The 21,869-nt window shown below is 45.5% G+C and overlaps 1 protein-coding gene across 10 annotated transcripts in view; it reads left to right on the forward strand.

Moving 5' to 3' along the window:
- Positions 1-4,790: 4,790 nt before the first annotated feature.
- DYNC2I1 (dynein 2 intermediate chain 1) overlaps positions 4,791-21,869 on the forward strand; it is a 56,483-nt gene continuing 39,404 nt past the window's right edge. For 4 of the 10 annotated variants that reach the window (XM_036899593.2, XM_036899589.2, XM_036899590.2 and 1 more), the window contains exons 1-6: positions 4,791-4,927; positions 13,690-13,743; positions 14,619-15,006; positions 18,698-18,789; positions 20,707-21,015; positions 21,666-21,740. In XM_036899593.2, coding sequence (XP_036755488.2) covers positions 4,913-4,927; positions 13,690-13,743; positions 14,619-15,006; positions 18,698-18,789; positions 20,707-21,015; positions 21,666-21,740 — 933 coding nt within the window. In that variant the 5' untranslated portion in view covers positions 4,791-4,912. Of the gene's footprint in view, positions 4,928-13,689; positions 13,744-14,527; positions 15,007-18,697; positions 18,790-20,706; positions 21,016-21,665; positions 21,741-21,869 lie in introns of those variants that run through there. The other 6 variants (XM_036899592.2, XM_036899594.2, XM_036899599.2 and 3 more) reach the window with 4 other exon arrangements.

The following is a 21,869-nucleotide window of genomic DNA, read 5'->3' on the forward strand; positions in this document are numbered from 1 at the left end:
TGCAATGTGTTTTGTCTTTGCATTCTTCTAAGCCCGTCGGGAGGTTAATAAGAGACCCCTTTCCTGGTGGTAAGCATCTTTGTTACTTTGCTACTTCATTCAGTTTAATACTCAAGCATATCTTCTGTCCTTGTTTTACTTCAGATAAGTAGGAAGTGCTACTAAGATCTGGGATTTGGGCTTGCAAGTTCCCATCACCTGGTGACCCCGATGGGACTGTGGCTGTATGTATGATCATGCTCTTTAGCAGCCTACCCCAAAACTCTCTCTGCTTTGGGAAGTTCTTGAAACATAATCTCACTCCATCCAGTGCTCTGCAGCTCCCCCGAATCCTGGGGTGGTAGGGGCTTAGTTCCCACACCATGCAAATTCAAGTAGACACTGGACACTAGGTGACCCTGGCTCTAGGAGTTGGCAAGGAATGCGCCCTACACTGAGCAGGAGTTCAGTGAGCTTCCCTTTCCTCCTCTGTTCTCCCTTGGCTCTGTGAAGCTCTGCTGTTCACTACTATTCTCACTTTAATGAGTTCCTTCCTTACTGATCCTACCTGTTCACGAATTCTTCCCTGAACAAAGCCAAGAGCCCTCCCCCGTATGGGCTGAGGTTTTGCCTAGTATGTAGGGAGAGACTCCCTATGTGTGACTGCTTGGCAACATCCTTGTTTTGGGGAAAGACAGTGGAGTGTTTCAGGGTGATGAGTAATTGAATTGTATCTGAGGCTCTTTGCCAAGTGACTCAGAAGAAGATGGATGATGACGTGTGCAGATGGATGACAGGTAACAAGTGGAGCACATGTGGTGTGAGGCTAAGTGTGGGTCTGGGTGATAGAGGTGGAGTTCTTTGTACTTGCATGTTTTCTCTAAGTTTGAAATTTAAAAAAATTTTAACAGTCTGTAATTCTATCAAATGGCCAGTTTAAAATGAAGATTTGATTTAAGCTCTTCGATGCTTCTGAAATGTTTCCTCTGCCTCTGGCATGAGCGCACAGCTCCCCTACATGGCAAACAGCTCTTCATCTCACCTACTTTGCACCCAGGGTCTTCCAGGGTCACCCTGCTGCTCATTCTTCCCAAATTGTGCTGTTACCTGTCTTCATGCCTTTCCACCTGCTTTTCTCTGTCTGGACTACCCTTCTCCTTTTGTCTTTATGCAAGATGACTTCTCGTCTTTCAAAACTCAGTTTGTATGTCTCCACCTCTGGGCAGTGTTGTGTGATATTCCCTCCTTCAGTTAATCCTGTCTATACCTTATAGAGAGCTCAGCTCTCTGTGCATGTGAGAGGGGCCTGGTGTCCTTGGAGATGTCCTATTGGGTAGTATGTTAGAGCCCCCAGCTGAAGCCATATATCAAGTCACAGGCCCCACTTCAGTTTTTATCAATCATGAAGATGTTATTTGCAGGGCCTTGCTGCGTCCTCTGCTCAGGTCTCCAAAGGTGAAATCAGAGATCCTCCTCTGAGATCTTCTCCAAGTTCATCCAGGGGGTTGGCAGAGTCCAGTTCCCTGCAGCTGCAGGACTCCTGTTCCCGGTTTCTGCTGGCTGATGGCTAGGCGCCACCATCAGCATCGTCCACATGGCCCCTCCTGACGTGCCAGTAGGCTTGTTTTCATCCAGGACAACAACAGTGTCTCTGCTGTAATTTAATCCCACCTATTTTCATCTTCCCTAAATCCTTATAACTTAGGTGACAGCCTATAACACAACAATAATAAAATTGTCAGTAACTAAAAGTGAGACAGTGAGGGCTCATTTGCTCTATGTACCATGCTAGGTACTTTATATAATCACTCATTTAATTCTCACAATAGCTCTACAGGGTGCAATATCTTAATTAACCCTTTAATTCCATTTTGTTAATTCCAATTAATCTTTTAATTCCATTTTTACTGAGGAGCTAACTGAAACCCAACGTGGTAAAACCGCCCAAGCTCACGCAGCTAATGAGGGGCTACCAGGATGCGAGCTCCACCTCCAACTGCTCGCCAGGTTAGTTAACACCATATGTAGGTTTTGTACCATACCTGCACACATGGACATCAGAGTGACACCAAAATTATGTGATTGGGAAAACTACAGAGGCTGGGAGAGGATGGTTTATTAGTGTGAAAAAAAAGGTTTTGTTTTTTTATCACAACCCGAAATTGTAAGCTAGCTTATAGTCTAATGAGGGAAAAGGACATTACAATTTTTAAATTCTAGGAAAGAGGCTATGGGCAAACTATAACACCCATGTGGGATACACAGGTGAGCAGGGAGGCTGTGTGTGGGGCTGCAGCAGGCTCCAGGGGCAGGAGTAGAGTGGAGAAAGGCCAGCAGCTTGCTCCAAGGCCAGCTGCCATGGCGCCAAGCCTCAGCACGCCTCCCGCCTGGCCTCTGGGCTCCCACCCCTTCTGCACCTGCAAACCACAGCACTCTCTTCCGCTTGTGACCTACCATCACCCAGCCTTACACTGGAATCTTCCTGCCCTGCCCTTCACAGCCCTTTCTAAGTTAGCCACGTCCTCTTAGCCTCATTTCTTACCACCCTCCCCACCAATAACATGCTTGCTTGATGCAGAAGCCACTCATTGCTTGGGACACAGAGCACCTGAAGAGTGGCTCCTCTGAACTGAGGTGTGCTGTAAACGTAAATACACACTGGATTTTGAAGACAGTATAAAAGATGTAAGATAAATCAGTACTTTAAAAATGTTATGACAATGATAACTTTGTATGTATTTGGCTAAGTATATTATTAAATTTGGTTTCATCTGTTCTTTTTACAGTTTAAAATGTGGCTACTAGATAGTTTATAATTACCTGTGTGGACAATGCTGCCGTAGAAACAACCCTTACATTTCCCTGAGCTCTCCAGCCCCTCCTCCTGCTGTACTTGTACCCATATTTGTTTTCCCCTCAAAGTCTCATTTCCCAGCTTCCCTGCCTGGTAAATTATCTGTGCTGCAAGATCCCACCGAAAGGAGGTCCATCCTCTTCATTCCTTCCTTCCTGGCAAACGTCTGTGGCTTCCTCACCCACCATGCTCACATTAGTCAATAGCTGTTTGCATATTTCCCTCTCCCAGCAATCATGAATGACTAGAGGCCCAGGGAGTTTACCTAGCATTCTCTCTAGCACTCTGTGAACTGAGTAGGTCATCTACTGAATAAAAATGATAGAAGAAACATTATAAGATAAAGATAAAATGTTACTGGCAAATGAATTATTTAGAAAATGATTGTTTAGAGGTCTGAGGAAAAATTGTTTTAGCTTTCTCTGTAGCCATTTATGTGGCAAATATGGTGGGGATGGTGAGAAAGAGGAAACAGCATTTGCAAAGCCTGTGAATAGGGTGCATATGGGGAGACAGATGCAGGAAGTGATGACATTCTCGTGTTGATGACCAGTGCAAGTGGGATGGAGTGGAAACAATGGGCAGTCAAGATGTAGGGATCTCAACAGGACTTCTAGAGGCAAGGGAGAAGGGTTCAGGGCCAGGCCCAGGCTACTCAGGCTGCTGTGTGTGCCTTTTTACCCAACACCGTGGCTGGTGACCTTATCCTCTTATTTAACAGTCTGAAGCTTTCCAGGACCAGCCGTTTGCTCAGCTGACAAGAAGTGACACAGCAGTTAGGAGGTGGACCTTGGCATCAGAGCAGCCACCAGCCCAGTGGGGTGGGTGCAGGCGAGCAAGTTATGGTTCGGTTCCTCCACTGCAGCAGTTCCTACATAAATCCGAGCCGTCGCTGAGACTACCCCTTCTACCTCCCTCTCGCTCTGTTCTTCCTGAGTGCTCATGAGTGCAAATGCAAAAGCAGTGATATGTCCAAAACCAGGTACAATTAAACATAAAAGGCTTATTAGATCTGCTATTAATTTCTCTAAGGCAAGCTGCTGAGCAAAATGGTCTTTGCCACAAACTGGATGGATCCATAAAACGGTGAACTCAAAAATGCAGTTGTTTGCAAAATAAGTCAGGTATGTACAAAAAAACATAACGTCAAAAGCACACTGTCACTACCAGCCGGCTGATGTCCTGAGGCGTCGCGCCGCGGCTCTGCTGGGACAGGCGCACGGGAATGGCGCTCGCTCCAGGAGGGCCTTCTCGGGACTGGCTTTCACTGCAGACCTGGAGGGGTGGTTCACAAAATAAACCTGAGACGCGCGCCCTCGTCTCCGTACAACGACAAGCATTCTTTCAGCGCAGTTTCTGCTCAGCGCTCCCCCTCCCGGCCCAACCAGGGGGCGCCGGCGAAAACGGGCGACACGGGCGAGAGGCGACCTGCGAGGACGGCCTCGGACCCGGGCTCCTGGGACCTGCCACACCGCGCGGGGCCGGGTAGTTGGTCCTGGGTTTGGAGGCGCGGCCGCAGGCCAGAGCCCGCCGCCTTCCCGGGTCGCGGTCTGAGGGTGGGAGGGTGTGGTCCCCTGCGGAGGTGTGCGGTCCTCGAAGGAAAGAGGGCACCCCGTGGGGCATAAGCAGTGGTCGGTGCAGCAGCCCTGCCTGTGTGCTCACTGTAGCTCTGTATAACGGTGACCGGCCGGCGGGGTCAGTCCAGCTGCTTTCCAGCACCCCGGGCAGCGCCCGCGGTCATACCTAACGCGGACCAGAGGGAGACCCAGGGCGTGGCCCGCCTCCTTCCGCGCTAGATCCCTTGGCTGCGCGAAGGCCGGGCGGGCGGTTGCTCTGCGCTCCACTGCTCATGCCTGCGGGTTGCTAGAAGTCGCGAGGCGCAGGCGCGCTGGTGGTGCCGCGGGTGGGCTGGGCCCGCGGTCTCTCGGCCCTCTGCTGCTCGCACCTGCCGGTTGCTAGGAGTCTGGAGTGCGCACTGGGGCGGCCGCGGGGTGTGCCGGGCCCGCTGTTGTTCGGCGCTTCGCTGTTCGCGCCTGCGGGTTGCTAGGCGTCGGGACGCTAGTCGGATGCCCACGGGCTATGGAGCAGCTAAAGGTGGGTGCGGGTGGTCGCACCGCGCAAGGCTGCGGGGTGTCGGCGTCGGCTTTCTGGGCGCCGTTTGTGCGTTTGGGCCGGCGCGGCCAGGCCCGGGAGGGAGCTGTGCACCAGGCCGAGCGCCAGCCGCGGTCCCGCCGAAAGTCGAGGAATGCCATCCGCGTCCATTCCATCTTGCCTTCCCTCCTGGCTGTCGTTCGGGCTTTCACGTTACTCCCGTTTACGGTGCCGAGCAGCATCCTTGCGCCGGACGCCCGACACTGCTGGACCCGCGCCCCGGCGCTGCTTCGAGAAGCACTCGGTCCTTTCATCCCCCGCAACTCTGGAAACTGCTGGGGCGGTTGGCGGCGGGGCTCCTAAAACAAAACCAGCAAGCCCCCCGGGGTTGCGGTCGTCGGGGCAGCGTCGCCGCAGAACCGGCCGCGGGACCGGGGGCCGCCCCTCCTCCAGCGCCCACGAGCGGCCCTGGCGAGTTGAGCTCCACATGCGACCGTGCTTCTCAAGGGGCCTTTGACTTTCCTGTGTTTTGTCTGCTTTTGGCAAAAAATAACATAGACTTTTTAAAAACCTTATCACATATCTTTTAGTCTATCACTCAGTCGTGTTATCTGTTCAATGAAATTTGCTTAAAAAGTTCATCTCAGAGTTCGCTGACTTTCTCTTGTAGTCAGGACCTAGAAGCTGTATTCAGACCTAGGAGCTGTCATCTGGGATTTCTTTTCTTTGCACTTCTGGGTGAGATCTGCAGTTCCCTGGATCCAGTGTCCTCTTCTTTCTTGAAAACCCCCTTTTTTCTCCCTGGAGAAAATCTTCAAATACCTTTTTCAACAACGGTATGTAGGAAGGAACTACTCTAAGAAAGTATTATACTGATACACCTGCGTGAGAGCTGGCTCAGCATAGAATTCTCTGATCAGAACAATTTCTCCAGGACTTGGAAAGCATTTTACTTGTTTCCTGGCGGTCTTTGTAAGTGACATAATCTTTATTTCCAGAAGATTTAGGGTCTACCCTTGGTGTTCTGAACATATATGGCAGTGTGTCTATTGTGGGTCCTTTTTCGTTCATTATTTTGACATTTGATTATCCCTTTCAAAATGAAAATGGGTCTACCTTCACTTCTAGGACATCTTTTTCTAATCCATATTTCCTTCCTTTTTTTTAGATGATATACAGTCTTGCATTAGTTTCAAGTATACAACACAGTGGTTAGACAGTCACCCATATTAAATCCTCACCTCCACTAGTACAGCTACTCTCTGTTGACATAGGAAGATGTTACAGAATCATTGGCTGTGTTCTCCATGCTGTACTACCGTCCCTGTAACCAACCTACATTATGATTGAGTCTTTATCTCCCTCACCCTCTCCACCCACTCATCCCAACCCTTCCCCCATGGTGACAACCAGGCCCTTCTCAGAGTCTATCAGTCTACTGCTGTTATGTTTGTTCTGTTTTGCTTTGTATTCCACAAATAGGTAAAATCATATGGTATTTGTCTTTCTCTACCTGACTTATTTCACTGAGCATGGTACCCTCTAGATCCATCCATGTTGCAAATGACAGGATTTCTTTTCTTTTTATGGCTGAATAATATTGCATTGTGTGTATGTACAGTATCTTCTTTTTTAAAAATTTTTTATTAAGGTATGATTGATATATACTCTTATGAAGGTTTCACATGAAAAAACAATGTGGTTACTACATTTACCCATATTATCAAGTCCCCACCCATACCCCAATGCAGTCACTGTCCATCAGTGTAGCAAGATGCCACAGATCCACTATGTGCCTTCTCTGTGCTACACTGTCTTCCCCGTGACCCCCCACACCATGTGTGCTAAACATAATACCCCTCAATCCCCTTCTCCCTCCCTCCCCACCCGCCCTCCCCCACCCCTCCCCTTTGGTAACCACTAGTTCATTCTTGGAGTCTCTGAGTCTGCTGCCATTTTGTTCCTTCAGTTTTGCTTCATTGTTATACTCCACAAATGAGGGAAATAATTTGGCATTTGTCTTTCTCTGCCTGGCTTATTTCACTGAGCATAATGTCCTCCAGGTCCATCCATGGTGCAAATGGTAGGATTTGTTTCTTTCTTATGGCTGAATGGTATTCCATTGTGTATATGTACCACATCTTCTTTATCCATTCATCTGCTGATAGACACTTAGGTTGCTTCCATATCTTGGCTATTGTAAAAAGTGCTGCGATAAACATAGGGGTGCATATGTCTTTTTGAATCTGAGAAGTTGTATTCTTTGGGTAAATTTCAAGGAGTGGGATTCCGGGGTTAAATGGTATTTCTATTTTTAGTCTTTTGAGGAACCTCCATATTGTTTTCCACAATGGTTGAACTCGTTTACATTCCCACCAGCAGTGTAGGAGGGTTCTCTTTTTCTCCGTATCCTTGCCAACATTTGTTGTTCTTAGTCTTTTTGATGCTGGCCATCCTTACTGGTGTGAGGTGATATCTCATTGTGGTTTTAATGTGCATTTCCCCGACGATTAGTGATGTGGAGCATCTTTTCATATGTCTGTTGGCCATCTGAATTTCTTCTTTGGAGAATGTCTCTTCATATCATCTGCCCATTTGTTAATTGGCTTATTTGCTTTTAGGGTGTTGAGGTGTGTAAGTTCTTTATATATTTTGGATGTTAACCCCTTGTCGGATATGTCATTTACAAATATATTCTCCCATACTGTAGGATGCCTTTTTGTTTTGTTGATGATGTCCTTTGCCATACAAAACCTTTTTAGTTTGATGTAGTCCCATGAGTTCATTTGTTTCCCTTTCTCGAGGAGATGGGTTCAGGAAGAAGTTGCTCATGCTTATATTCAGGAGATGTTTGCCTATGTTGTCTTCTAAGAGTTTTATGGTTTCATGACTTACATTCAAGTCTTTAATCCATCTCGAGTTTACTTTTGTGTATGGGGTTAAACAATAATCCAGTTTCATTCTCTTGCATGTAGCTGTCCAGTTTTGCCAACACCAGCTATTGAAGAGGCTGTCATTTCCCCATTGTATGTCCATGACTCCTTTATCATATATTAATTGACCACATATGGTTGGGTTTATATCAAGGCTCTCTAGTCTGTTCCATTGGTCTATGGGTCTGTTCTTGTGCAGATACCAAATTGTCTTGATTACTGTGGCTTTGTAGTAGAGCTTGAAGTTGGGGAGCGTAATTCCCCCTGCTTTATTCTTCCTTCTCAGGATTGCTTTGGCTATTTGAGGTCTTTTGTGGTTCCATATGAATTTTAGGACGATTTCCTCTAGTTCGTTGAAAAATGCGGTTGGTATTTTGATAGGAATTGCATTGAATCTATAGATTGCTTTGGGCAGGATGGCCATTTTCTCAATATTAATTCTTCCTATCCATGAGCATGGGATGCGTTTCCATTTATTGGTATCTTCTTTAATTTCTCCCACAAGTGTCTTGTAATTTTCAGAATACAGGTCTTTCACTTCCTTGGTTAGGTTTATTCCTAGGTATTTTATTCTTTTTGATGCAATTGTGAATGAAATTGTTTTCCTGTTTTCTCTCTCTGATAGTTCATTGTTAGTGTATAGGAATGCCACAGATTTCTGTGTATTAATTTTGTATCCTGCAACTTTGCTGAATTCAGATATTAGATCTAGTAGTTTTGGAGTGGATTCTTTAGGGTTTTTTATGTACAATATCATGTCATCTGCAAACAGGGACAGTTTATCTTCTTCCTTGCCAATCTGGATGCCTTTTATTTCTCTTTGTTGTCTGATTGCTGTGGCTAGGTCCTCCATGTACTGTATCTTCTTTATCCATTTGTCTATGGATGGACACTTAGGTTGCTTCCATATCTTGGCTATTGTAAATAATTTGGCAAAAAATAGGGGTGCATATACCTTTTCAAATCAGTGATTTTGTTTTTCTTTGGGTAAATTCCTGTAAGTGGAATTACTTGGTTATATGGTCTTTCTATTTTTAGTTTCTTGATAAACCTCCATACTGCTTTCCAAAGTGGCTGCACCAATTTGCATTCCAACCAACAGTGTAGGAGGGTTCCCTTTTCTCCACATCCTCACCAGCATTTGTTATTTCTTGTTTTTTAGATAGTGGCCATTCTGACTGGTGAGGTGATACCTCATTGTGATTTTGATTTGCATTTTCTTAATGCTTAGCTATGTGGAGCATCTTTTCATGTGCCTGTTGGTCATCTGTATTTCTTCTTTGGAGAAATATCTGTTCAGGTTCCTGCCCTTTTTTAATCAGGTTTTATTTTGCTTCCCTTGCTTGAGGAGATGTGTCCAGGAAAAATTGCTCATATGTGTGTTCAAGAGATTTTTGCCTCTGTTTTCTTCTAAGAGTTTTATGGTTTCATGTCTTACATTGAGATCTATGATCCATTTTGAATTTAGTTTTGTGTCTGGAGTTAGGCAATAATCCAGTTTATTCTCTTGCATGTAGCTGTCCAGTTTTCCCAACACCAGTTATTGAAGAGGCTGTCTTTTCTCTGTTTTATATCCATGGCTTCTCCTCATGTATTAATTGACCATATATGCATAAGTTTAAATCTGGGCTCTCTGTTCTGTTCTATTGATCTATGGGTCTATTCTTGTGCCAGTATTATATTGTTTTGATTACTGTATCTTTGTAGTACAGCTTGAAGTCAGGGAGCACAATCTCCCCAGCTTTATTCTTCTTTCTCAGGATTGCTTTGGCTATTTGGAGTCTTTTGTGGTTCCATATGAGTTTTAGAACTATTTGTTCTAATTTATTGAAAAAATCCTGTTGGAATTTTGATAGGAATTTCCATTGAATCTGTAGATTGCTTTAGGAAGGATAGCCATTTTGACAATATTAATTCTTCCATGGGATAGATTTCCACTTATTTGTGTCCTCTTTAATTTCTCTTCTGAGAGTCTTATAGTTTTCAGAGTATAGATCTTTCACTTCCTTGGTTAGGTTTATTCCTAAGTATTTTATTCTTTTTGATGCAACTATAAGTGGAATTGTTTTCCTGCTTTCTCTTTCTGCTAGTTCATTATTAGTATATAGGAATGCAACAGATTTCTGTGTATTAATTTTGTATCATGCAACTTTGCTGAATCCAGTTATTAGTTCTAATAGTTTTTGGTGGAGTCCAGGGGTTTTCTATGGATAATATCATGTCATCTGCAAATAGTAATGGTTTAACTTCTTCCTTATCAATTTGGATGCCTTTTATCTCTTTGTGTTGTCTGATTGCCATGGCTAGGACCTCCAGAACTATGTTGAATAAAAGTTCTGAAAGTGGGCATCCCTGTCTTGTTCCTGATTTTAGAGGAAGAGCTCTCAGCTTTTCACCATTTACTATGATGTTAGCTGTGGGCTTGTCATAGATAGTCTTTATTATGTTGAGGTATGTATCCTCTATGCCCATTTTGTTGAGAGTTTTTATCATGAATTTTGTCAAATGCTTTTTCAGCATCTATTGAGATGATAATGTGGTTTTTATCCCTCTTTTTGTTAATGTGGTGTGTGATGTTGATTGATTTATAAATATACCATCCTTGTATCCCTGGAATAAATCCCTCTTGGTCATTAACATTCTAGTAAGTTAGCCTACTGGTCATTAGAACCTAATTGCATAATTTTATAGTGTTACAGAATTATTTAGTATACTTTGTTCCATAAAGTCAAGGAAAGCATAAAGGCTTCCTGGGGTAATTGGAACAAACTGCTGGGCTTTGGTGTTGCTTAGTAACTTTTTGTCATACCAAGTTTTTCTTTGGGTTTGTGTTAATATACTTACTTGCTCACATCACTGCTGTCACTAATAACCAGTCTTGTATTCTTTAAGTGTTCTAAGATCATACCAAGGTTCAATATTTTGTAGCTGTTCTTAGAAAATGAAAACTTAATGAGGTGTTTATAGGCTTTACACCTACTTGATAAGAGGAGTGACAGTTGTCAATGGCAGTTCTTAAAAACTAGTTTACCTTATGTATAGTGCTTATGACTTATTTTTATGCTCAATGAAAATCTGAGAAGTTTCTAAGTGTTTCAGTTATGTACCAAACAATTGGTGATGTGTGTTTATTATTATGAAATTTATTAATCATAGCTTGAAATGTATAAACACAGAAGTAGATACGTGTCTACATAAATCTAGATGTATGTAGGTAAGTAACTACATATGTAGATACATGTAGTTTGTATTTAGGTTATCCTTAGAAAAAATCTCTACCCTCTCTTTGAAATGCTGATGTGAAATACAAACTGCTGTGTTAAGTGGCTCACCTCCTGCTGGTGTGAACTGCTTGAGTCAGTGAGGGCTGCTGCCCCCTACCTGTGGAGCAGCTGGCTGTTGTGGTGTGACCACACTGGGCTCTCCGAGGGCTGGTCCTTACTGACCCACTCGCGTGGGTCTCCTGCAGGAAGAGACTGACTGGCTTTCAAAAGAAAGACAGTTTGGCCAACACCTGGACAGGCCCGTCCCCCCTTTATCATCACATTTACAATTATGCATCCTTCCTCTGTGCCTCTGAGATGTCTGGGTGTCTGTACAACCCAGGACTGTGTCTCTGGGACCTTGGAAATACAGTCCTCAGGCAGGATGGGCCTCTGACTCAGTGCTGTCAGAGCTGGTGCAGCACCCCCACAACAGGGCTCTCATCTGCAGATACATGGACTCTAAGACCAGTCATTTGTCATCTGCAGTGTGAATGTCCTATGAGCTCTCAGCCAGGCGCGAGCAGATGGTAACGTGTGAATGTGGGGGTTGTAGGGAATAGCAGGGGCTCAGTCAGTAATCTCAGTTTCCTTGATGATTATTTTCTTCCCAGACCACTTCACTGCCATGGAGCCAGCATTTAAACAGCAGATAAGGAAAAGGAAAAGCAGCCAAGAAATTGAATAGGCCACTTTCATAATTTGTTCCTAAACAATTGGATTTGATAATTAAAATCATTTCTAGTATGAGGGATAATTAAAAAACAAGGTAGTCAAAGGTAAGTTATATCTCGGTCCTAGAACTGTGTGAACCAGCCTCACCCCTTGTGGGTCATTTGGCGAATGTGCCAGTTAGACTGTCACCTACCTCCCTTCTGTGTCTCCAGTGCCCTGCTCATTCCGACCTGCAGTTCTGGGAATTCTTGCTGATGTCAGGCAGGGTCAGCACCCCTGGTGCTTCAAACTAGACCCCCTGGACTGGGCCCGGCCAGGGGTGCTATAGACAATTAGGTGCTGTGTCTACCGCTGCGTGAGATCCTGGGCTGGGTGTGCGGCTGTGGGATTGCACAGGACGTGTGGGGTCAGGAACCGTGGCAGAGTTGGATTTGGTGATAGGTATGTCTGACCCATCCAGCCAGGCTTGGGAGGCAGACCAGCCCTGTGGAGAAGGGTGCTAGCACCCAGGCTCAAGGAGCCATGACTGTTTCCCACACGGGGCAGGAAGCAAGGCCGCTCAGATCCTCTAAGCACTCCTTAACGTGCAGCCAGCCAGTTAGTGGATATTCTGCTTTCGCCTTTGCTGAGCTGAGCTGGCGCTGGGTGCTGACGGCGGGAGGGGCACTGCGCTGCCAGTCCAGGACCCCCCAAGACCTTGTGTGAGTCAGTGCCATGCGCTGAGGGGCTTGGAGGCTGGCCCAGGTGGTCGAGCTGTTTGGCTGGGATGTGGTATTCCTTCTGCGGATCTGTGTGCTTTGGGTAAACTGCTTTCTGGAAATAAGTGGGACCAGGGGGGCTGCCTGAGACACCCAGCCTGAGCTGGGGCTGTTCCACCCGTGCAGAGGGGTTTCTGCCCTGTTGTCTACCCTTCCAGCAGCACACACTGTCTTTGGACCATGTGTTTGGAGTTCGAACTGTGTGGAGTTTGGACTGTTGTTTGGAGAACATCATAACCTCTATACATAGCTTGAGAGAGAAAAGATTTTACATTTCGGAAGGTGTAAGTTATAGTTACACTAATTGCAGCTGATTATCTTGCACTCTCCCTTACTGTGGACTCATTTTTTTATATAGACCAATTTATCAAAAAAGAATATGTTTTCTAGTGATAGTAGATCACAGTAAATTTTGTGAATATTGTACACTTTGGCTAGATTCTTATAACTGATTTTTCATTCATTCCTAATTAATATGCTGAGGGGCTGACTTGAGCTCTTCCTGTGTGCTTAATTTTCACATCACAAGGAAGATGTTTGGTGGCTTCTCCATGAATAAGTTTTTATTTTTCATTTGTACATTTGCTTTAAATTTGAAACAGACCAAATTTTCCTTTAGTTGTACCCCTTAAGGCAGTGCCTCTCAAAGGGAAAATGAAACAGGATGAATTTGTCTTGCTCTCTAGTGGGAACACCCTTGGCCGGCTTGCTGAATGACTCTCCTTCAGCATCCCGCTGTGTCTGGCTCAGGCCTGGCCCAGGGAGGGGGCCCGGGTGTTGTGGGGAAGGTGAGGGGTGAACGCCGTCTGTGCCTAAGCCTTAAAGCAGCAGGGAATTTATATTGTGAAGCAGCCAAAGGAGCACCTTATAATTGGTTATCGTTGATTTTAGACTGGTGAATGATTTCTGAAAATCTGTATTTCTCTTACCTTTCATTCCGGGAGACAGTATCTTCTTGCATATCAAGGACTAATTGCCATTGACTTAAATGGCGTAAAGAAAAAGCAGCTCACTAGAGCATACAAAGTTAGTTATTTAAAGCCATAAAATTTCTAACTTGATGAACTTTTTTCTGTGTTGCTTAAATAAATTAAAAACAGCAAATGTAAAAACAGAAGTCCTGTTTTTCTTTTTAGAGAAAAACCAAAGATGACACTTGGAAAGCAGACGACCTGAGAAGACACCTTTGGGTAATGCGCTCACAGAACTGAGCTGGGGTCTCTGGGGCCGGGCTGGCTTCTCGGGTGGTGGTACCCACGTCGCACTGCACAGCTGCACCTGCATGTGGCACATGGCAGAGACAAAGCCCTGGAAGTGGTGGGACCAGGTTTCCCAGCCCAGCCTGCATCCCACCTTCATGGTCGGGTTTCTGTCGTGGTTCAGAATTTGGACTGTGTGTGTGTGTTTGGGTAAGAGAGAGTGTGTGCCTCTGTGTGCATATGTGCATGCATCTATGTGTATATGTGTAATGTGTGTATTTATGTGGTCTCTGTAGGTGTACATGCATGTGTGTAGTGTCTGTGTATGTATACATGCGTGGTATGTGCATTTGTGAGGTTTTCATGTGTGTGTGCGTATATATGTGTGGTATGTACATTTGTGTGTGGTCTCTGTGTACACATGTTTGCATGTGTGTGAGGTCTCTGGGTGTACACGTACATGCATGTGTGGTCTCTGTGTGTATGTGTGTGAGTACATTTGTGCGGTTGTGTGTGTGTGTGTGCGCATGTGCGGAGGGGGCTTGCGGTTGGGATGGAGGCTTCCTGAGAGTTTTATAAAGAGGGTCTTTGCTCCTTGAGTGGGACCCAGGCAGTTCATGTCTCAGATTTAAAGCCTAGCCCAGTGTACTCTTCCTTTTCTTTTTAACCAGTGTGGAATTTTAGATTTGATTTGCCTACAGGTGTGAGGGTCTGCTAAGTGGGTGCCATGGCCAGCCGTAGAAATGCTACGTCTGACCCCCTTTCTGTTGGTTCTGAAAGGCTTGGTCCAGGCCCGCCTTGCTGGGCTGGCACACGGCTGGGTGTCTGTCCCTGGGTGTGACTGTTAGGGCCTGTCTCCTGCTCAGAACACACCATCAGGTGGTCCCACGGAGGAGAAGCACAGGGAATGGAAGCTGTCCAAGGAGTCAGGAGCGGACTCCCCCGAGTGCAGTGAGCACAAGCCCCAGGAGAGGACGGCTGGACAGGAAGGCCATGGTGCCAGGGAGCAGGCTCGTGGCGAGCGGCACAGGGACAAGCAACGGGAGAGGAGAAAGGACACCTGCGAGTGGGGCAGAGAGAAGCTGAGAGAGAAGTCCCGGGAGCAGGATGCAGAAAAGCCCCGGAGCCGAGGAAAAGACAGGGACAGAGGCAAGGAGCCCCGGGCCCAGAGGGCGGAGCTCCGGCAGACGGCTGCCCCCCACAGCCTGCGGGGCCCGCAGCTCCTGGAGAGAGCGGAGCACAGGGTGCGGTCAGGTGCGTGTGCAGCAGGGCCTGGGGTGGGACGTGGGCATGTCCTCAGGGGTCACGGGAGTGTCCTGGGGGTCCTAGGTGCTGGCAGGTGGTGCGCAGCTGGTGTGTCTCATCCTCTGCATTTTCCCGTGAAGTAAAGGGCTCACTGTTTGGGGGCACTTCCTCTTTTGTAATGTTCACTCGTTTGTTTTGTTTTCTCTGGTGCTTTTCATAAATGTCCGAGTTCTGAGTTTGAAGCTGTGGCCCCTTTGAGTTTCACTGTTGTTTTCTTTTTGCTATTTTAGAAACTCACTTCATTCAATGAAAGCAGTAACATTTCTTCTTATTTACTAGAGTTTTGCTATTGAAACGTTTCAGTTTTATTACCAATAAATGTCAACCCACAGTGTAAGTAAAAATAATGCTCTTTGATAAAAAGAATTCATCAGAAGTACCATTTTTATTTCAGCACTATGTAATTATTACTTATCTCAATTCCTAGGAACTCTAAGGTAAAGGTGCATATCTTTTCCCCCCCATAATCGAAATATCTTCACTATTTTATTATTATACAAATAGTATATGCTTCTTATAAAAAATGTGAACTAGCCAACTTCAAAAGAAAAGGAGTATATGAGAAGAAATTGTGGCAGCCCTTGGAGTCGTGGGGAGCCAGGAGGGCCGGATTGGGCGGGACCGTTCCCTGGCGCCCACCACTCCCTCTGCTGCTGGGGCGTCGCACTCCTCTGCAGACGCCCGCGGGGAGGCTGGGGGCGCCGCCTCGTGTTCTGTTGGGTGGGGTGCATTTTAACTGCTGGTTAACAGGTTCCCTGCCACTCGTTAAGTCTAACAGCAGCTACCTTACTCTCCAGGGCCTCTTTTTAGGGTCATTATTTTGATGTTCTTCGTATTTATTTCCAACGGAATCTTGTTTGTCCTCAGAACATTCTTTTCCGGTCGCCTCCCGATCTTGTTTCTCCCACGCACTATCGAGAGGGGCGCACTGGGAAGATCGTGCACTTAGACCCCGACATCCCTTCCTCCTTCCTGGCTGCTCTCGTGTCTCCCTCATCCCCTCTGCATCTCCCCTTCCGTGAAACGGGCCCCTGTCCCGCACCACCTCTGTAGCTGCTCTCTGCCTTGGTGAATGTGTCCAGTCTCATGTTTTTTTTTTTTTGACTCATTATACAGTTGTAAATTGATTTTATTCTTTTTTGTTGTTATCATTAATCTACAATTACATGAAGAGCATTATGTTTACTAGGCTCCCCCCTTCACCAAGTCCCCCCCACATACCCCATTACAGTCACTGTCCATCAGCGCAGTAAGATGCCGTAGAATCACCACCTGTCTTCTCTGTGTTGCTCAGCCCTCCCTGTGCCCCCCCCACATTATACATGCTAATCCTAATGCCCCCTTTCTTTTTTCCCACCCTTGTCCCTCCCTTCCCACCCATCCTCCCCAGTCCCTTTCCCTTTGGTAACTGTTAGTCCATTCTTGGGTTCTGTGATTCTGCTGCTGTTTTGTACCTTCAGTTTTTCTTTTTTTTTATACTCCACAGATGAGTGAAATCATTTGATACTTGTTTTTCTCCACCTGGCTTATTTCACAGAGCATAACACCCTCTAGCTCCATCCATGTTGTTGCAAACGGTAGGATTTGTTTTCCTCTTATGGCTGAATGATATTCCATTGTGTATATGTACCACCTCTTCTTTATCCATTCATCTACTGGTGGACACTTAGGTTGCCTCCATTTCTTGGCTATTGTAAATAGTGCTGCGATAAACATAGGGGTGAATCTGTCTTTTTCAAACTGGGCTACTGCATTCTTAGGGTAAATTCCTAGAAGTGAAATTCCTGGGTCAAATGGTATGTCTATTTTGAGCTTTTTCAGGAACCTCCATACTGCTCTCCACATGGTTGAACTAATTTACATTCCCACCAGCAGTGTAGATTTCTCCACAACCTCGCCAACATGTGTTGTTGTTTGTCTTTTGGATGATGGCCATCCTGACCGGTGTGAGGTGATATCTCATTGTGGTTTTAATTTGCATTTGTCTGATGACTAGCGATGTGGAGCATCTTTTCATGTGCCTGTTGGCCATCTGAATTTCTTCTTTGGAGAACTGTCTGTTAAATTCCTCTGCCCATGTTTTAATTGAATTATTTGCTTTTTATTTGTTGAAGTGCATGAGCTCCTTATATATTTTGGATGTCAACCCTTTATTGGATCTGTCATTTATGAATATATTCTCCCATACTGTAGGGTACCTTTTTGTTCTATTGGTGGTGTCCTTTGCTATACAGAAGCTTTTCAGCTTGATATAGTCCCACTTGTTCATTTTTGCTTTTTTTTCCCTTTCCCGAGGAGATATATTCATGAAGAAGTCGCTAATGTTTATGTCCAAGAGATTTTTTCCTATGTTTTTTTCTAGGAGTTTAATGGTTTCATGACTTACATTCAGGTCTTTGATCCATTTTGAATTTACTTTTGTATATGGGGTTAGAAAGTGATCCAGTTTCATTCTCTTACATGTAGCTGTCCAGTTTCGCCAGCACCATCTGTTGAAGAGACTGTCATTTCCCCATTGTATGTCCATGGCTCCTTTATCGTATATTAATTGACCATATATGTTTGGGTTAATGTCTGGAGTCTCCAGTCTCATGGTTTTAAATACCATTACCTGTTCCTGATTTCCAAGTTTTGATTCCCAGCTGGGCCTCATCCCTGTCTGGGCTTGTATGTCCTCCTGTACTTGCTCTCTGATAATGTTGCAAACTTAATGCCCTTCAAGCTGTACTTCTGGGAGCTCTGAGACACCTACTTCTCACAGCCTTCCCTGTCTCAGCAGATGGCACCTGCGTCCTTCCCTTCCTCAGGTGGGAAAACCTGGGAATCACCCCAACCCTATTCTGTCTCTTCACCCCATTTTTTGATCCTTGGTACTCCTGGCTATTAGAAGAGTGGTCAATGCTCAGTCAACGCTTTTTGAATGAATGAACTTTGTTTCCGTGATCTCTGAAAGTTAAATTTTGTCCTCATCTTTAAAAATATTGATTCTCTTAGTTTAAGCCTAATGAGTTTTTTTGCATATTTGAAAGTACAGGCTGAGTTTCCACCATTGGGTGGTACTGTGGGTGTCAGCAATGGTCGTATATGGCTCTCCTGGGTCCCTCCTGGCAGGGAGAAAGGGCAGACTGTGGGTGGGGCCCTGGGCCCCCCTCCTGCCGTGCCCTCAGTGGTGGGCTCCAGGGGCAAGGGGTGGGGCGCCTGGTGTGGTTCTGAAGTTCATCCCTGAGGCAACGTTTACTTCTTTGAAGCTGGGCCCTTGGCAGAAACGTCTGCTCAGCTGGGCAGGCTCTTCTCAGAGATGGGGCCCTGCTTCCCAGTGCCCCTGCCAGCTCTGTGAGCTCCGATGGCCTTTTGTTCTGTCCGGTGCACCTCTTCAGTGTCCAGGGGTCAGTCTGACATTTTCTGGGTTGCCTCAGTGGCAGTTGCCATTGATGTCCCTCTTCACTCCATTTTAGGGTCAGATTCTAGAACTTCCCATTCTTGGGATTGGAGGATGTGTTTTAATTGAAGAATATCTTTTCATATGTGTTAATATATACTGTGTAGTAATGTGGTACATACAGTAAAGACCAGCAAGAGGTTAGAAGATCTTTTTGATGTGCTCATTTGTGAATGTTAAAAATATGTTTTATTTTTGTAGTTAGTAAAGTACAAACTGAAGAGAATGAGAACGTAGAGGAAGACTCCAAAAGAGGAGACAGAGAGAGAGAACGGAGATACCGGGAGAGGAAGGTGGGCCGCGGGCTGGGCAACGGGCTCTCGGGGCTGCTGGGTGGAGGTGGGTGCGTTCTCTGGGGAGGGCTGGCAGGCTTTGTAAAACAGAATTCCAGGCCTGAAAAGCTCTTGGCCCCATGGCACTCAGTTATTTCTCTTTGGTCAAGTGTTTTTCTGTGATTCCAAGAGCAATACTTTGTCATTTTGGAAAATTTAGGAAATAATAAGAAGAAACAAAAATGAATCTCAGCCCAGAGACAATTACTGATAATGTGTAGGTATATGTCCTAGCAGGTTCATGAATATATATTTCTAAGTATGTATATGTCTATGTACACATACACCATTTTTCTTAAATTAGATTTTTGCTGTTTTATAAACTCTAAGTACATTTTGAGCATTCTTCCAAGTCATCATATTTCTCTATAATATTATTCTTGTGGCTGCATAATTATAATATTCAATGATATGGATGTATTATAGTTTTCTTGACACATATGCTTTTTTTGGATGCTTAGGTTGCTTCTGAATTTTTTTGTTATAAAGACATCCATGGGATAAAGTTTTGTATTTATCATAATTATTTCCATATGATTAATTTCTGGAAATGAACTTGCCAGCTTAAGGTGAATGTAAACTTACCCCACTTGCTTTCCATGAAAGCTGTAATTATTTATATCATTAGAGTGTGATTCCCCATGTCCTAACCAGCAATTGGGCATTATAAATTCTAATGTCTGCTCACTTGATTCAGAAGACAAGGACTTTCTGAGCATTTAATAAAGGTTCCTGCCCTGCTGTTACCACTGGTGCACATTTTCTTCCTGTCCTAGGACCCCATCTTGTTGATTTTAAGGATGCTTTAAAGGTAAGCTCCCTGCTGCACATCCTATTGCCATTCTCCATTTTGAATTTTATTTGTGGAATCTTTGTTTTTGTAAGTATGTTTAAAATTATGAAGTAGGCAAGTCTGTCTTTCATTATTTCTGATATAATGTATACACAGCCCTTTCCCCACACCAGTGTTAAGTAAACAGTCACCTGTGTTTTGTTCTGAGTACTTATAACTTTTTTTACCACTTAAATCTTTAACCTCCACAGAATTTATTTTGGTGACGGGCTTGTGTTGGTAATCTCACTTAACAGCTGAGGAGTTTTGTCAGGGGCTTGGCACCATGTTTTCTGTAGGTAGATCACCCTGGCAGCTGAGCAGAGTGGGTGGGAGTTGGGTGGTGGGAACAGGGACCAGGGTGCACTGAGCCTAGCGGGCACCTCTGGCTGGAGTGGGAGTGGCTGCCTGGGTGTGAGTGGAGGAGTCCTGAGTGGCAGGTAGCACAGTGTGGTTTGGGGTTCTGCTGGGCAGGACTGGGTCTGAGCCAGGTGTTGCACAGACGAGTGTGGCCCTGCGCTGGACCTCTCCAGTAAATACCCGGCACTCTTAGTGGTTTTGGGGGTCAGACATGACTAAATGGTGGTGCCTGGTTTAGGAATCTCCCTGTGGGTGGGAAGCAGACATGGAGTTTCCCAGCAGAGAGGCTGGAGGGACATGCTGCTCGTGAAGCATGTCCTCTGGAGAGGTCCCTGGACTCCCCAGGAGGGGTGTGTGGGCTGTGGAGTCCAGGAGTTGGGGACCAGGCCATGGGGCAGGGTGAACCATGCAGTCCCATGTGCCGTGTGAGGAATTGGGATGCTGTCCCCCATTTGGGCGAGGGTGCCTGGCAGAGTTGCTGCTGTGCGGTAGGGTGGGGTGGGTGCAGCATCTGCAGGGGGGCAGTGGGCTTCTCCTGTACATCAGCAGAGCAAGCTTTTGGGAAGGAGCTGCAGCAGGATGGAGGAAGGAGGGGCAGTGCTGGTCCCCACCATCACTGCAACACGCATGAAGTGCTGTATGCCTGCCTGTGTGCTCATGTGCTTGTCCCTGTGTCGTGTCCACAGCTGCAGTACGGTGACAGTAAAGACAACCCTCTTAAGTACTGGCTTTATAAGGAAGAAGGTGAGAGAAGACATAGGAAGCAGAAAGAGCCAGATCGAGAAAGGAAGCATCAAGAAAAAAGCGGCACAAGGGAAAGAAGAGAAAAGTATCCAAAAGAAAAAAGCAGTTCATTTCCTGACAAGGAAGTGGCAGAGCGGAGTAGAGAGAAACGCCGTAAGGAAGGCTTCCACTTGGATGATGAGAAGCACCAGGGCCACATGGACAGAAGAGACAGGCCCTTGGGAGAGGAGCACAGGACAGGGGAGCCCAAGGTACTGTTTTTTGATGGTCACTGCCTTTGTGGTTGCCCTGAGACCCAGAGGTCGTCTTCATGGAGCCAAATGATTATACTTGTCACCTAAAAGTAGTAAACTTGGTAAAAATGTGATTCAAGTCTGTACTGTTGACCTTTGAGCAGCACAGTTTGAAGCGTATGGGTCCACTTACTTATATGTGGATTTTTAACTGGGGCGGGGGTCGGTGCCCATAACTCCTGTGTTTAGCAAGGGTCAGCTGTACATGAAATCAACATGGGATGGTTACTGACCTTCTAGGGAACAGGCAGTCTAAGGGTGTTACGAACACACTTGTAACATGTTCAGAAATCTATATAAAATTTTGAATTTAACATTAAAAAGGAAGCTGACATTTTTACAAGACGAAATTAAGTAAATAATTTAGTAAAATGTTCACCAGAATTGGTAGTATGTTTGCCAAAAAAAAGAATACAAAATTTAAACTATTGATTTCAAAGGATCTAATTTTCCTCTATGTATACTTATGTGATTACTGTAATTGCTTAATATTTTCCTATACTGATTTTAGTATCTTTGGTTCTCATATACACTTCCTGCTGTGGTGTTTTTCTGGACTCCGAAGTGAAGCAGTTCCTTTCTCCACTTTTTTGGTGTTGTTCCCTCAGGTGGAAGTGAAGCAAAGGTCAGGCCCTCGGGGACAGAGACTGGCACCTCTGACTGGCTGGTGCTCGTCCGGGGAGGTGCATGTGTTTGCTGAGGAACGGTTCTGTGTTACGGAATTCTGAAATGTCTTTGCGGTAGTTGCCTGGCCTCGGGACTGTCTCACTGGCTCTGCACTGTGACAGGGGATACATGAGCTGAGTGTCTGC

Source organism: Manis pentadactyla, chromosome 7 (genome assembly GCF_030020395.1).
Source record: "Manis pentadactyla isolate mManPen7 chromosome 7, mManPen7.hap1, whole genome shotgun sequence".
Lineage (NCBI taxonomy): Eukaryota > Metazoa > Chordata > Mammalia > Pholidota > Manidae > Manis > Manis pentadactyla.